Raw genomic sequence first — 16,805 nt, forward strand, 5'->3', positions numbered from 1 at the left:
AGCTAGGAGAAGAGAAGACTGAGGGAGGACATAATAGTTCACAGCTGTTCCAGAGGGAAAGGGAAGAGACAATAGGTTTAAAATGCAATGAAGAATATTGCAATGACATCAGTAAGAAAATCCTTTAATGACCAATTGGGAGTCATGATGGCCTTGGAAAAGGTGCATTACAGATCATGAAGCACTTCTAGCCGTTGTAAAACGTAAAAGGTTGCCACATGACCATTATTTCCAGGCTCTTGGCAACTGGCTCATATTTATGACCGGCTGCAACATCGTGTGGTCCTATGACCACAATTTGTTGCCAATTTATGGTTTAAAAAAAAGGCCATTTGGGAGAATGGATTAGGCTTAGGACTGTGTGATTCGCTTAACAATCACCCTACAAACAGTTGTAAAAGTGGATTCAGTCATATGAGTGCCTCAACGTATGACCATGGTAAGCAAGGCCTACCTGTAATTGTCCCTATGGTAAACTTCTTGAAGGTTTTTTTGATGGGAGAAACAATTGGTTGAGAAGTGTTTACTATGCTCTTCTGGCATTCACTGAACACAAAAGGGCATTTTCCTGGAATGTTCTTACCTTATGTGCCTTTTCCCAATGTCCAGCTTGGGTGTACATATCAATGGCATCCTTGATGTGGTCTCCTTTAACATACAGCTCCTCTGCTATCTGAAGGGACAAACAGCTTGTTACTTTTTCGATCGTGTCAATGGATGAGAGTGTGTGCAGGAAGAAAATTGTTACCTCATACTCTTGCAAGGCTGCATAGTGTTGGGCAATTTTGGGGTAATAGTTGGCTGCTGTTTTCCTATCCTGCATGTCAAGAATGTATATAGCTTTCTTCCACTGCCGAGCCCCAATGGCTGCTTCAATGGCCTTGATAGCACACCTGGAAAATATCACATTCCTTAAAGCAGGGGTGTCAAACATGATTTCATCAGGGTTGTTTGATCTGGAGGGGGCATGGCCAGCTTGACATCACTCGTGTCAGGGGCGCCTGTGGTTGCTTGGATACTCTGCCAGCAAAAACAGGCTCCCAATCTCAGTTTTCGGCTGGGATGACCTCCTGCAACCCTCTCCCAGCTGAAAACGGAGCTTGGTTGCCCATTGTCGCTGGCAGAGGCATCGCGGGCCAGTCCTTTGTTGTTTACACGGCAGCCCTGCGGGCTGGATCCAGCTCATAGGCCTTAGAGCAAGCTGCAACAGGACCCACCCTGATCCCAAGTGCCAGTCCAACATACAACTTTCAGGATACCAGTAACTACAAGAAAGGTAGCCCCAAAGAGTCTAGTCCGTATGGCCACCACAGACCTGGCCTCAATGTAGTGGTTGATAGCTGCGTCTAGTTGCTTCTGTTGTACAAGGTGGTCTCCCCAGCCCTCCTCCAGCTTTACCACTTCTGCTGGAAAAACTGAACGAGAAAGTTCTACAGCTGCAGGGAAAGGAAGAACAAAAAGCATGTAAGAGGAACTAAAAGGACCAGATCTGGGGCAAGCAAGTCTCTTAAGAAGCATGCAGAATCTAAATCTGCCAATCCAAGGATGGGAGGGAGAAACAATGCCCTTTTTAAAATATCTCTCCCCCATGACCTGACAAAAGCGCGCATGACAAAAGCACGCCGACAAAACCACGTCGCTAAAACTGCGACATCATCAATGCCCCGCAACAGCGCGGAGACAGAAGGGTGCTTTATAACATCGCGTCGACAGAAAGCCGATTTAACTTAAGGTAAGGGTTAGGTTTAGGGTTAGATTTAGGGTTAGGTTTGGAGTTAGGTTTAGCGTTACGTTTAGGGTTAGGGTTAGGTTTAGGGTTAGGTTTAGTTTTACAGCACGCTTCTGTCGCCGTGCTGTTGTCGGCGTGATTCAGCGCTCATTCGTCGGAGCGCTTTAGAACACACGGTTTTGTCATCGCGGTTTAGTTGGGCGCGGTTTTGTCGTTCGTCTTTTTGTCGGTGAACCCTCTTCCCTTGGTCCTTTTTACTTTTTGAGATATATTTTTTTGCCATAAACAAGATTTGCTATATAAGTAGTCCTCACTTAGTAATTGCCTTGTTAATGATCCTTCACAGTTACAACGATGCTAAAACAACCTAGTGACCTCCCATTTACGACCTTCATGTCGCCTCTCTGCTCTTATTTTCACTTGCTTATTTATCTCCTACCAAAATATCCTCAAGGAGGATAGAAGCCCAGTTTGGCTGAGGGACGTAGCAAGAAGCCAAGGAAAGCTGAAGTGAAATCACAAGCATGCTCGCCAAAATCATCACATGATTTTAACTTAGTGACTGCTTCAGTAACCTGAGTTGCTGATTCCAATTGTGGTTGCTAAAAAAGGATTCCCTGTAAATGACTTTGTTCTGCCTTCTAATATTAACATTTTTCAATAAAAACTCCATACAAAATTAAATGAAAACATCTGAGAACTTACAGTCAAGATGCAACCTGAGAGGAGCCTCCCTCCCTCTCTTACCTTTCAGAAAGGAGTTGCCCTTGCGATAGCACTCCAGAGCTCTTTGTGGGTTACGAATTTTTTCAAAGAGCTCCCCGGCCTGAAAAAGGGGAGAAATGCATCGGTTGAAAGTTTACCAGAGGAAAACCTGCCCAACAATACCCAATTTTCAAAGGCAGAACCACTGCAGGGAAGTATTCTGTAAGCAAAGTGAGGTCTATCAAACTCCCTCCTGCTGTCAGACGACCCAACCGACTCCCTACATCATTGTATTTTTCTCATGGAACGATGACATCTCACTGCCCCAAGGCCTCACAAAAGTCCTTAGATTGAAAATCACTGCAGCAGAACCGGAGACTTTGAAGTGCCTTGAAAATTGAACAACTACATGGACTCATACTAATAGCCCATTTATAATTTTAAAAAAGGGTGTTTTGGGAGAAAGAGTAACCAAATTTAGAGAGTAATTGCAAGATTTAATGAATTAAAATATAGGGTATAACTTCTAGACTGACCTGTAGAAGAACTTTCCTTTCTCTTAGTAAAGGTTCTTTTTTTCATCTTGAGGCAAAGCTCAAGACACTCAAGACAAAAAGACACTAATATGGGTAATCCTTAGAAACATATTGAAATTAATGAGCTGAACACAAAAGCAACCGATAGCCTAGGCCGGGGTTCCCCAACCCCAAGGCTGCGGCCCACTACCAGGTTATGGCCAATTTCGAACCGGGCCATGCGAGTGGCAGGCTTACCCATATGTGTGCAGCTTAACTTGCATGAGTGGCAGGGTGGCATGCACTCATGCATACATGCACACACACACACTTCTAAGTTGAGCTGCATGCGAACTGAGGTGTGCGCATTTGAGCACGGGCCAGTCTGCCACTTGCACGGGCTAGTTCCACTCCTCCCACCCACCCACCCAGGCCACTCAGGTTTGGGACTACTGGCTTAGGCCTTCCTCCTATTCCATCATCACCTTCATTGTCACATAGATCCCTTTTCTTTCAATCTCTAAAAGCAATGAACTTGTTTATTGCAAGCCACAAAGAGATTGCCACAAAGAAGAGGGAGTCAAGCTATTCTCCAAAGCACCCAAGGGCAGGACAAAAAGCAATGGGTGGAAACTAATCAAGGAGAGAAGCAACTTAGAGCTGGGGAGAAATTTCCTGACAGTTAGAACAATTAATCAGTGGAACAGAAGTTGCCTCCAGAAGTTGTGAATGCCCCAACACTGGAAGTCTTTAAGAAGATGTTGGATAGCCATTTGTCTGGAACAGTATAGGGTTTCCTGCAGGGGGTTGGACTAGAAGACCTCCAAGGTCCCTTCCAACTCTGCTATTGTATTATTGTATAAGCCCTATCTCCTTCCCAACTCTGGCAATCTAGCCACTCCTACCACTCTTTATGCTCACTGCTGTGTAGGTTATCATCTATGGCCTAAATAACACTGGGAAGATCTGCCAAAATGCTATCAACTACAGCCCTGAAGAAAATGAAAGGAAGGTAACAAGCATACCCACCACTGCCACTGGGTGATGCACGTCTCCTTCAAAAGAGGAATGTAGTGTAATTAAAGAGGCTGTATATCTACTGAATACAGTAAATATATTGTATCTACTGTATGCAATGTAATCGATGCCTCACCTGCTCAAAAAGCTCTCCTCGAACGAGGGCTGTAGCAATACGATTGATGAGGTCGGTATTAGCCAGCAGCTCCTCTCGGTCCATGGTCAGCTGTGCTGCTTTAGCCGGTAGTCCAGCCTTCAGATAGAGGCCAATGGCTGCTTGCAAGTCCCCTTGGATCTCCTGCACCTCAGCAGCCCTCTCCTCCTGCTGTGTCTGCAGCAGCCACTCATAATAGCTTTGACGCAATTTCTCTAGTGCAGGATGGTTCTAAGAGAGAGAGAGAGAGAGAGGACAACAGAAGAGATACCACACTATCCAGGAAACTCGAGGCTTCAGTGCTTCACTTACTTTGGCCTCCGCCACTGAGATGCATTCATCCCACATGTGAAGCTCTTGATACATCTCCATGGCTTCCTCCACAGCATTCTAAAAAAGGGGGAAATTACAATAATGGGTTAGGGTACAGAAAGGTGTAGGGGACTGAAGTGTTCAAAATAAGCAATCCCTGCTCCCAGACTTACTTGCTCCAGAAAGATCATCTCTGCCAGTTTGTAGTTTTTTTCTAACATAGCCAGGCGGACTCGGACTTGATAATAGTCTGTGCCATCCCCTCCCTGAAGCCAGCAATTAAACAGAGGAGGAAATGTCATTCTCAAACTGTTGGGAAAAATAGATTCCCCCCCATCCAACTCCATCCATGTAAGTTAAGCAACTACCAAGTGCAAGGAGAACCCAGATGAGACAAGTGCCCTACTGGATTAGTAGGCTCTTCTTTCCCTTTGAAGCAAGAGTTCCTAGACATTTTTGCCATCACATCTCCCTTTAAAGTAATTTTAATGCATATACCTCACCCCAAAACCCAAACACCAAAATGAACAATATAAACAATACAACGAATCTTTGGGAAAGGTGGATTTATGGTAGCAATGTAACTAAAAGGTTCTTCGGCCTACCCAGAACTCTACCTGTACCTCCTCAATTTAGGAATCCCAGATTGAAGGAAAAGGGAATTGCAGGAATATGGATAGGGAAACCTAGGAGATAGGAGAATTAAAAGAGCAAAAGCAAGCTCTGCATTTCACTCACGTATTCCTTGGCCACTTGGTCAGCAATCTCATTTGTTTCATGGAGAAATCGAGCCTTGGATACTTGTCCAAGAGCAGCAAAACACCTAGAAGAAAATATTATTAGGGTTTATTTTATTTTGGCAATTTTATTTGTTTCCAGATAAGGACACCCAACTCAAGACAGGGTGATTCTGGGTGGTGCACAACAAAAATACATAATAATACAAACAGCAAACAATCAATGTATAAATTCAAAGGGATGCAGGTTTTTGTGGTCTGAAGTGGATAGGAAGCAGAATAAAGTGTCTTCCAGCTCATAACTGAGCTAAAGGAAATTCGTAAAAATATAACTATTAAAAAGGTAAGTAACAAGACTGTTAACAAGCAGAAATGACAATCCAATCAAGGTATTTCATGAAAGATGGCAGACTGAATCAAAAAGAATTCCTTGGTTTAAGTGGATTGCTCTCCGAGTGACCCTGTGGGAGAATTAAGTTAATCTATGGCAGGGGTGTCAAACTCAAGGCCTGCGGGCTGGATCAGGCCCACGGGGTGCTTAGCTCTGGTCCATGGGTCTGCCCTGGAAACAGCGAAGGACCAGACTATGGTGCCCCTGCCAGTGAAATTGGACTCCTATCCCGAGCTCCATTTTCGCTGGCAGAGGGTTGTAGGAGGCCATCCCAGCTGGAAAGAAGATTGGGAGCCCATTTTCACTGGCAAAACACTCGCGCCGCCACAGGTGCCCCCGACACGAGTGCTGTCAAGCTGGCCACACACACAGACCGCCTCCTGGATGTCAAACACAACCCTGATGCGGCCCTCAATGAAATAAGAGTTTGACATCCCTGATCTATGGTATCAAAAAAAACAGGAGTCTGTCATCATCTTTTCCAACTAAGTTATTTTATAACCTGCATCCATATAACCAATTTGTCTTTCACCATCACCTCCTCTGCTTCACCCCAATTTCAATCTACATCAGCCTAGCCACTATGCATGTCAGGAGCTGAAAGGGAATACAGCTGACGAAAGCTTGTGCCTTTTTAGAAAATGTGTTTATCTAAAACCAGGTTCCTGATTCTCTGGCTAACAGTGCCAGTTCAGCTCTATCAGATACTTTTAGGGAGCTTGCTGTACCAAATCACTCACCTTTCAGCAATATGCAGCTGTTTGGCCTCCAACGCTAGTCGACTTAGTGTCTTCCACATGGCTTCTGTCTCAGCAGACATCTCCAATGTTTCTAAGAAAGCTACAGCTCTAAAAGCAGAAAGCAAAGGGGCTCAATACCAGTCACCCATCACAATGGGACACTAAATGATTAAGAAATCAGATTTTCTTCAAACTCTTTGTAGATTCCATCAAGGCTTCGCATGCAAGGGCAGGTTCCTCCCTTCAAGAATAAGGGTGGACCGACATTGCTTGCTTATGAATCCCCACCTTTTCTGGGGATGTTGCTTGGTGGCTGCTTCCAGATGCTCACCTGGTTGGAAATTTAAGCCTCTCTGGAATCCATTTCAGCCTCTCACCTGTGGTAGTCACCATCATCAATTGCTGTGCCAAACTCAATGAGCCCCTCATCCAGAGTGTAGGACACGGTATTTACACCTTCAGTCACAATCACCTCTGTCTTTCCATTGCTCCTCTCCAAGTCCACAATATCACCCTGCAGGAGCCAATTTTTTAAAACTTAGTTCTTTTCCCACACTATACAATCTGCCAGGCTAGCTCTTCCCTTCCCTTCCCTAGCTGAGAGATTGTGACCCTCTGCAGCCTCACAAACTCCAGCTAATCTTTTCCAACTAAGCACTTAAGCCAGTCTGTTGGCCTGATGCCAGCAGGTGGAGAGCAAATATTACCTTCATGGGGAACATGGTCACTCGTTCTGGTGTATCAATATTATACCATACACAGAGACTGTTTCGATTCTGGGCAACCACCACGTCACTCCCTGGAACCCACTGCACATAGGAACAGTAGCTAAGGATGGTGGTCTTTACAGCATTGTCAATGTCATAGAGATGCAGCTGGGAATTATAACAGGTGAGGTGGGTGGGAGAAAAGAAACACAGCATCAACAGAGGCATGTTTTTCATGCTATCTTCCTTGTTCCTTCCACTTAGGGTATATAATTCCCTCCCCTTCTATCTCCTCCTGTTACCTTCATCTTTTTATCCCGGAAAAGCAATTTATGACCAGTTTCATTCAGCTCCAGCCAGTCAATCTTGCTGTCATGGCTGATCGTGCCAATATTATAGCTGGCCACAAGGTCCACTATAGTCAGGGGAAAAAAGGTACAAGGCTGAGAATTAAAGTTGAGGTCAACCTCCAGCAGTCAAAGCTTGGGTAGAAAATAGGAACGTCATTCACCTGCTGCAATGGTCTTAATGTCAACTAAATAAGCTAGGCGTTTGTTCTCCTCAGTGCCTCGTTGCCTCCTCTCATTGAGTCGGACACTAAAAGAAAGTACAAAAATGGGAACATGTATGTGCTTGTTGGGAGGGCAGGTGCTTTTACTCTTCAAGTTCTAACAGCAGGAAAAGGTCTCATTATTCACCTGATGAGATGGGGGTTCATAAACTCGGTGCGCACAGAACCCAAAATCTCATTACTCCCGTATTCCACTACAGTCAACTCTCCTGCGTTGAAGATCATGCAGACCTAGAGTGAGATGGGAAACATGACCACCTGAATGGCAGGGAAAAGGGGCATAGGGCCTTCAAACCTTATGGTTTCTCATACTTCTTCCTCTTCCAATATTATAGAAGTGTCAACCAGAAGAGTAGATCATGCTCTTGCAGACAAAAAGTGAAGCAACAGAAATACTGGCAAGATTCAAATGGGTAGCATATACAGACTTACATTTTCATTGTCAAAGAAAAACTTCTCATTCCCACCAGATCCCTGCCAGGCCACCTGAGAAGAAGAGACAGTGTGCATGAAATCAGACAATCTTACCTTGCTCACGCCATTCACACCTGTCTGATACAATTTGACAAGATTGTTCTTTACATAATATGCTTCCACTAGCACAGGGGTGTCAAACTCAAGGCCCGCAAGGTTTAATCTGCCTGCAGGGTCATCCTGGAAATAGCAAAGGACTGGCCCACAGTACTGCTAGCAGTCAAAACAGGGCACAGGGGCCCATGCTCAGCCCCCCGTGCCCTGTTTTTGGCTTGGATGGCCTCCTGCTGTCCAGTCTACACACATACGCACACACACACCTGCAGAGAACTACAGTGCTGATCCGGCCCTCGAAGAAATCCAGTTTGACACCCATTTCTCAGCATGCATGCTGCTCACATCATTTATAACTTTCTACAAAGTGATTAAGTTCTGTCAGCCAAGCCCCAGTCCGCAGACTCTCACCCATAAATAACCAGCCTGTTCAAGCAGTGTCAGGACTGGCTTTATATTCCAACTGCCGGTAATTTAAGGTGCCATGACTGAAAAGAGACAGATGTATTCAAAAAGGTTAAGCTGACTTTTATAAACTATTGTCTCTCTCTGGGAAATCACAGGAAAATGGTGAAGTCCCAGGCACTGAAGATTGACATTTGGAAAAAGAGAGAACGGGTGGGGAAAAAGAGATTCACATCCATTTCTTTAAAGGTTATCCAGCAAAAATGAATGAACAACCATCCTTCCAGCCAAAAAAGCTGCAGAAAAGCCAATTCAAGCCAAAGTGATAAGCAGCAGAGGTCTCAGGGGAATTGAAAGCCTGAGGACAGCCAAAGGCACTCAGGGAGAGCTTTGATCTCTTGCCATTAATCATGGTTGGAGATACAGAAACAAGCCTGGCTGGAGGAATCCAAAAAGACATCTGAATCAGGGATGTCTGCAGAGTGTGGTCAAAAAAGTCAAAATGGCAGCCACAATGGTATGATCAAGGCTTTGCCTGTTTGGAATTTTTTTTTAATGCGTGAAGCCTAAATCTATGGCTTGAACAAATAAATCACTGTATCTAACTGAATGCAATGGGCAGCAACTAATTCAGAAACAGACCTTATGCAGTCTCCCAAAATCTATTGGCCCACCATCTTACATGTAAAACACGTTACCTCACTGAGTTTGGTGGAACTCAGGTCACCCAGAAGCAGCGTATCTGAGGTGTGGGCAACAAGGTAGCGTTCCTTTCCCAGGATTTTCACCTCATCAATTTCATAGCCATAGTGGGATTTCAAAACTACTCGCATACCAGTGGACAAATTCTTCACGATGACCTGGCATATATAGATCAAAAGATATCATAGCAAAGCAGCATTCTCTTTCCCCCAACCTATATACATGTATATGGGTGATCTGTAGAATTATGTGTAGAGCAAAAAGATGAGGACAGCTCATTAGAGACTAGCTGGTCCTAAGAAAGCCAAGTTGGTTTCCCGGAGGGTAAGACAGCCTAGCATTATTAGCTAAATTGTTGCAATCATCAAATTCTGTCATTTTGTATTCACTCACTATTACATTGAACTTTAAGAAGACTATACAGATCAATAGCACAGCCTCATACCATGCTAATATTTCTGCCTCTGCCTTCCAATAATACATTTTCAAGTTTTATCTCCACAAATCACTAGTTTGCCAGAGATACTTTAAAGGCAACGTATTTTCCTGATCAAAGGTAGGAATCAGAATATATTAAGTGATATGCCAGTGTCATAAGGCAGGTGAAATCAAAGATTTTTAGACTTTAGGGGGAAAAGTACTGGGTATGGATGGAAATGGATATGTCCTGTTATGTGCTTTTAGTAGCACTATGTATATCATTATGTTGACTCAGCCTTCCATCCTTCTGAGGTCAGTAAAATGAGATTGTTGGGGGCAATACGCTGACATTGTAAACCAGCCAGAGTGTGCTGTAAAGTCTAAGTGCTATTGTCATTACTACAACATAAATGTGTGTTGCACATATTAGGCATAAAAGAGCTGTGGTGGAGCAGTGGTTAGAATGCAGAATTGCAAGCTAATTCTGCCAACTGCCAGCAGTTCGATTCTCACCAGCTCAATGTTTACTCAGCCTTCCATCCTTCTGAGGTCAGTAAAATGAGGACTCAGATTGTTGGGGGCAATATGCTGGCTCTATAAACCGCTTAGAAAGAGCTGTAAAGCACTCTGAAGCGATATATAAAACAGGTACACATACAACATTCACATATACGTTGTTATAACACTGTATGCATTAATTCACTAAGGCAATAGCATCAATTTTGTGACTAACAAACTATCACTGTCCATACCACTTGGAAAACAATTTTTTAGTTCCAGTTCTGCTGGTATTTGACGCCAGCAAGAGCAAAGGTTCTTGTATTCTAAACTTCACACTCATACCTGGCTTGGCCCCACATACGTCATTTCAAATTTGTTCTTGTAAATGCTCCTGCGAAGGCAGCAGTCAAACTGTTCCACTCCACCACACAGGGTACCCTGTGCAAACAAAAGTTTCCTTCAGGTATCCTTTGTGTACCAGCCCTCCAACCCAGAACATGAGATCACAACACAAGGCCATCCAGGAATTGTATCCATTGGCGTGATACATGTATCCACAGAGAGGGGAAACACACCGCACAGAGTCGTGAGCCATCTCGTTTCCAGGCCAAGGCTGTGATAGTATATAGATGAGAAATCTCCTTGGGCTTGGCCTCCTCCCATGCACTGCGACGAGGACTCCAGTTCAACACTCTCAGCCTGGGAGATCAAAGATAGAGTGAGTAGCCAGGAGAGGTTTGCCCTACTTCAATCGGTTCCCTTGTTCCATCTTCGAGCATCACACCTGTCAAAACTGCCAATTACTACTGACTGGCCCCCTGGACTGGCGGCTGCGACAGTGAACTCCTTCTCTGAAGCATCTCGACTGTAGTCAAAGGTTTGGATCACGTGCCCTTCTTTCCCATAGGCTACGATCTTTTTGTCACAGCCGCAAGCCACAATGCTGTTGGATGCCCATGCCAAGGCATAAGGGGGACAGGGGTGCATCACCAATTTGCCCTGTTGAAAATCCAGAAGCAAAAATGAGAGAGGTGAAAGAGGTAGGTGGCAACAGACAGCAAATACTGTACAGTGCTCTCAATAAAGGTTGTGCAAATACTTAACACAAGCTAACATAAAATATCATGCTGCTGAGAAGACCCATGACATTTTCTTCTATCCATTAACTGGATACGCAATGGCATTTTAGATATCCTTTCCTAGACATTATACTGAAAAACTATTTTAATCAGACTAATTCCTCTTAAGACCAATTCTACAACCAGGTTCGCCTAAAAAGGCAGTCTTGTTTTCTCTGTTAAATTCCAGGTATAAGCTTATTAATCTGCACAGGAAATGCAATAGGTTCCCCCCCCCCGCCCCGCTGTGGGGAGCTTCAGCAGCCTAATTTAGCTTGGGCTCCAAGTGCACATTTGTTCTAAAACAAACACAGCCAATATAACAAACTAGATAGATGCAATAAGGAATAACCTTATTAGGATAGGATAACTTTTCCATTTTTTAAGGAGAACTTCCTGCTCATAACATAAAATACCAGGGGGAAATCATTCCTTCATTTCCTCATACAAATATCCTTTTCTGCGTATAGTAGTACACACAAATTGCTTTCCTATTCTACCCAGTACTGCAGGGAAAAGGCCAAAGTAGAGGAGATGGGGTGGGGATATACCATGATATTTTAAATTACTTTCTTCTTCACACGCCAGGGGAAGAAGAGTAGGGAGAGTGCATCAACTTGAAAGAAAGGCAGAAAATCAGGAAACGAGATGACGTTGGTAGAAAAAATGAAGACTGTATGAACTGTACAACTCCACTGCCTTTAAAGTATATGAAAATGTGGAACAGTATACAAAATCTTTCACAAAATAGAAAAGAAAATGTACAGTGTGTGTGTGTGTATGCACACAAATATCTCTCTATATAAGAAGACTATCACAGCAACCTTCGTGTCTCCAACTAAGAGGTGCTCCATTCACCTCATTCTAAACTACCTCTCCAGTTTAGTGGAAATTCTTGTTAGGGAAGTATCCATCTTTTCCAGAAGAATGAAATAAGGCTAAAAAAAAGCTGCCACTCCAGGAGTAACACTGTATCTTGAAGGAATAATTGCTTTCCATTTTACACTCACCTCTTTACAGGCTTAGTTGGGTTAGAGGAGGAGGACAAACTTTTTCGTACCTGTGATTCCCCAGAGCCTTCATCATCAAAGAAGTAACGCACAATGGTTCCATCTGCATGTCCAGAGAGGATACCCTTCCCCGAGACACTGCAGAGGGGATATATAAGGAGTGATCAATATGGCATTGCAGGGAATCATTTCTTTAAGCCACTCCACTTTTTGTGGAGAAAAGATTCTCCACAATCATTTGTAATTCTGTTTACAATGATGTAACAACAGTGCTTGTAAACACTGGTTACAATGATGTAACAACAGTGCTTGTAAACACTGGTTACAATGATGTAACAACAGTGTTACAATGATGTGCTAAGTATCATGTAGCTAATCTACTCCTAAACTGCAGCCTAAAAACAGGTACTTACAATAAACTAGTACTCTATGCTAGCAGCCCCTAACCTTTTGGGTACCAGGGACCAGTTCTGTGGAGAGAGGTTTTTCTGCAGACCGGAAGGAGGCATGGTTTTGTGTGCTGCCTGCATCCCGCCAATGGGCCTTCACTTGCATGCATGGCCTGGTTTTTGGCATGCCGCAGCCCAGTGACAGGCCAGGGCCTGGGGATTGGGGACCTGTGCTCTACGCTCCTGGCCAGAGCTGGCCAGGAGAGGAATCAGAGCTAGCAACTTCTAAGCAGTCAAGGCACCTCTCCCATCCCCTCACTTACTTGGAGGCCAATGACACCACATAGGAATCTGTTCCATAAATGGTAGAGGATTTGTTGGTCTTGGTGTTAGCTAAACGAATCTTCAGAAAAGAAAAAAAATCAGGTCAACACAGCAATCAGGGAGCAAGAAGAGAACCAGAATAGACACCCCTCAATATCTGTATTGCTTAGGGAGACTTTGGGGACAGCCAATGACATCTAAGATGAATCAATCTGCAGCAGCATCTAGATGTGGGTGTATTTTTCCCCAGTTCCTTTCCCAAAAAGACTCTATGACTCAGCTTCTCTCACCTTGCCTTCAACAAGTCCAAACACAATGGTATTCTCCTCTGGCCATAGCAAACACGTCACAGCGCTCTAATAAAGAACAAAGTAAACAGGATAATCAGGAGCAGAAGAAAAAAAGCTATTCTGCATGAAGACAAAGAAATCTGTCAACTGAATGGTCTGTTTCTGAAATTGGAGTGGCAATGCTGACTCCTCCCACGGCTGAACTTCCTCTTAGCAACTGTGAAAAATGATAGTAATTAGGCAGAGCTATTCTGATTGTCTTCCCTTTCTGTTTATTCCATTCACAAATCTTGGTCAGCGTAGCAAATCCAATATCCAGCTCTTTCCCTCCCTCCCTCCCTCCCTCCCTCCCTCCCTCCCAAACTTCAGTTCAGGCACCTGTCTCGTATTAATCAAAAAGAAAAGTAGACCTGACAGTAGGCAAGGATGTATAAGGTCTCTCATTACAAGGACACTTACCGTCTGAATAAACTTGTTGCAGATCACTTTTTTGTCACCCCTGGACAGGAATAAACAGAGACAATATTACTGTCAAGGACCAACAAATATTACAAAGCTCCCCTAAGAGATCCAGATGGATGAAGTAATATAGGAATAGTGCCAGTAAAGCAGGGGACAGGCACCCAGAGTATGCCCATAGTCTCCTGGTTAATGTGACGGTCCTTGCAATTTAGAACTCCAAGAAGCAGGAAATGAATCCTCTTCATCCATATCCACAGTAACACCAGATGTCAACTGAAGGGCTATCAATTCAACACAATCTATTGTTATTTAAAAGAATGAATTTCCATTTTCATTATATCCTCCCAAAGGCACTTACCATTCTTCCCCAATTTTGTATACAAAGATTATGTTGTCCGACTGCCCAACAGCAATCTTAGTAGAATCTGGGGAAAATGCCATTCCTTTTACCACATAGCTCTTCCTGCCATACTGGAAAAAGAAGAAAGGTAAAGGTTGTAACATAATGTGCCTGATGCTTATTCAAAATCATAATCCCAAAAAATTGTATATCAAGAGGTATCATCATGACTGAAAAAGTCACTCACATCAGTGCACCAAGAAAACTATTAGAAGAAAAGGTTATTTCATTGAGGGAGCAGGAAGCGTTTTGCAAACAAAGCAGGCAAAAAGAAACCCAGATTTACAAAACAGAAATACAAACAATAAGAGATGAAAGAAATTTCTGGGGCATTTAAAAAATAATATCAATAATATACATAGGAGACAAGACCAACAAAAAAAGCTATGAGATTATACAATTTACTACAGGCTGAGAATATATCCAGAATATGTCAACCATGTATCAATATATTGATGCCAATGTGTCACTAGTAATGTGCAGCTTTATGCCATATATTATGGACATGCATGAAAGCTGGAATATGTGTGAAATCCAGCAAATTAGGCCAAAAATGTGAAATAGTTTATTCAGGACAAAAGTTGTGGGGTTATATAATTCCTACAAAAAAGGCTATTTTCTAGAACCAATGAGACAACACTCTGTAGAAAATTACCAGGTCTGTGATAGATGCCAAAATAAAACTGGCCCAATTTAATTGACTGGTCAAATCATTAAAAAATATAAAAATGTGTGGAAACTGTAGTGCTTTGGAGTCATCATCCAGAAAGAGGTATAATTTTTCCGCGACTGTGATTTTGACATATATAAATATGTAAATGAGTGGTGTTTTTAGTTAAAAAAAATCAACTGTAGAAATTGGAAATTGACATTTGTTTGAGTTATGGCTGGGTCTCCGACTAAAACAGTGAATATGAATATGAATATGAATAAGTTTATTTATAGGCCGCCCTTTTCCCTGAGGGGACTCAGGGCGGCTAACAACTTATATGGGAAGGGGAACATACAATGACATATAACACAATGTATAATTAAAATCGAGCAACATTCATTCAACATTTGGGTGGGAGCGGATTATACTCTTTACCCCCAGGCCTGACGGGATAGCCAGATCTTGAGGGCTGTGCGGAAGGTCTGAAGGGTGGTGAGGGTACGAATCTCCACGGGGAGATCGTTCGAGAGGGTCGGAGCTGCTACTGAAAAGGCAGCAGTGGTTCTCAACCTTCCCAATGCCGTGACCCTTTAATACAGTTCCACATAAAATTGGTGTCTCGGTTCCTAAGACCATCGAAAATATGTGTTTTCCGATGGTCTTAGGCGACCCCTGTGAAAGGGTCGTTCGACCCCCAAAGGAGTCCCGACCCACAGGTTGAGAACCACTGGACTAAAAGGAACAAGTAGTATTTCCGTCCTTCAGGGGGACCTTAGTTGTGGTTTAGTATGGTTTCTGCTTCATTGCAACATTGTGAAACTGATTTTTAATTATTTCCTGAAATGATTTCTTCTCGTTTTACTGTACTTTTAAAGCCTTGGGAGATAATTGAGCTTCTGTACAAGAACTCACAATACATAAATGATGCTGGTATATTGAATTATGCTACTTGCTGCCAGTTACAAAATTTGTCTCTTTCCTTCATGTTTGCATTCATCATTTCTAATAAGTATTTTGTATAAGAATAATCTGACGACTATCTTGTAAAACATTACTCAAGCAATTCCAATGTAAATGCATTTTTGAAAACTTCTGAAGATCGGTTTAGGAGAAATCTTCATAGAATAGAGTGCATTTTTCCTCTCTCAACAACAATGAAGTACTAAATAATTAACACTGATTCATCCAGAGGGATGAATAGACTCATTGGAGAAGAGCCTAGTGCTGGGAAAGACTGAGGGCAAAAGAAGGGGATGACAGAGAATGAGGTGGCTGGAGGGAGTCACTGAAGCAGTAGGTGTCAGCTTAAATGGACTCCAGAGGATGGCAGAGGACAGGAAGGCCTGGCAGAACATTGTTCATGGGGTCGCAATGGGTGGGACACGACTTCATGACTAACAACATCCAGAAGGGCAGCATGTAATGAGAGGGAATGAATCTTCCCCTTTGTTGAGTCTAATATACCAAATGAACAACCTATTACTCCCTTTTTCAAACCTTAACTTTGGACAAACTCTGAAATACGATTTCATACAGCTCGGCCACTCAAATAACAGTTTACCTTAGCATCTGCAGGCTTGGTGGAAAACTTGTCCCTACGCTCGCCCTGTTCATCATATAAGAGAACCACGCGATCCACAGTGCAAACAGCAAATTTGGCATTATTTGGGGCCCAGGCCATGCAGGTAACTTTAGCTGCCCCATCCTGGAAGAAAGAAACGCAAGAAAAGTTATAGGTAGGACATGCAGGCAGACTTCCACCAAGCCAGAGGAGAACTTCTTCAGGTCTAATGACCCGTTTTGCCAGCCCAATGTTTCCCCGGGGAAGGGAAAATATGCTACGGTTCAGTCTATGGGCGAGGGACTGGAGGTGTGGTATTTCTCCCCAGGTTTCGAACTTCTCCTTCCCCAAACTGGTTTTTCCTTCGGCTCAAGTAACCTGCGGAGTAAGCAGAGTCCGAACGTGTCGCAGCTGCATCGCCACCGCCGGAGATTGCCGCGTCTCCTCTTGTTACCCCGAGTAACG

General features: G+C 43.4%; 1 protein-coding gene across 2 annotated transcripts in view; it reads right to left on the bottom strand.

Moving 5' to 3' along the window:
• The window catches only part of IFT172 (intraflagellar transport 172), a 35,552-nt gene extending 18,747 nt beyond the window's left edge, over positions 1–16,805 (bottom strand). For both annotated transcript variants that reach the window (XM_032215554.1, XM_032215555.1), the window contains exons 1-26: positions 16,719–16,805; positions 16,341–16,484; positions 14,086–14,198; positions 13,725–13,764; positions 13,266–13,331; positions 12,975–13,054; positions 12,313–12,400; positions 10,919–11,133; positions 10,710–10,833; positions 10,477–10,572; positions 9,210–9,371; positions 8,011–8,064; positions 7,706–7,809; positions 7,519–7,604; positions 7,310–7,422; positions 7,008–7,175; positions 6,678–6,814; positions 6,301–6,408; positions 5,171–5,255; positions 4,606–4,698; positions 4,433–4,510; positions 4,103–4,351; positions 2,477–2,555; positions 1,316–1,436; positions 749–893; positions 584–673 (exon numbers count right to left, since the gene is read on the bottom strand). In XM_032215554.1, coding sequence (XP_032071445.1) covers positions 584–673; positions 749–893; positions 1,316–1,436; positions 2,477–2,555; positions 4,103–4,351; positions 4,433–4,510; positions 4,606–4,698; positions 5,171–5,255; positions 6,301–6,408; positions 6,678–6,814; positions 7,008–7,175; positions 7,310–7,422; positions 7,519–7,604; positions 7,706–7,809; positions 8,011–8,064; positions 9,210–9,371; positions 10,477–10,572; positions 10,710–10,833; positions 10,919–11,133; positions 12,313–12,400; positions 12,975–13,054; positions 13,266–13,331; positions 13,725–13,764; positions 14,086–14,198; positions 16,341–16,484; positions 16,719–16,757 — 2,877 coding nt within the window. In that variant the 5' untranslated portion in view covers positions 16,758–16,805. The remainder of the gene's footprint in view (positions 1–583; positions 674–748; positions 894–1,315; positions 1,437–2,476; positions 2,556–4,102; positions 4,352–4,432; positions 4,511–4,605; positions 4,699–5,170; positions 5,256–6,300; positions 6,409–6,677; positions 6,815–7,007; positions 7,176–7,309; positions 7,423–7,518; positions 7,605–7,705; positions 7,810–8,010; positions 8,065–9,209; positions 9,372–10,476; positions 10,573–10,709; positions 10,834–10,918; positions 11,134–12,312; positions 12,401–12,974; positions 13,055–13,265; positions 13,332–13,724; positions 13,765–14,085; positions 14,199–16,340; positions 16,485–16,718) is intronic.

Source organism: Thamnophis elegans, chromosome 4, assembly GCF_009769535.1.
Source record: "Thamnophis elegans isolate rThaEle1 chromosome 4, rThaEle1.pri, whole genome shotgun sequence".
Taxonomy (NCBI): Eukaryota; Metazoa; Chordata; class Lepidosauria; order Squamata; family Colubridae; genus Thamnophis; species Thamnophis elegans.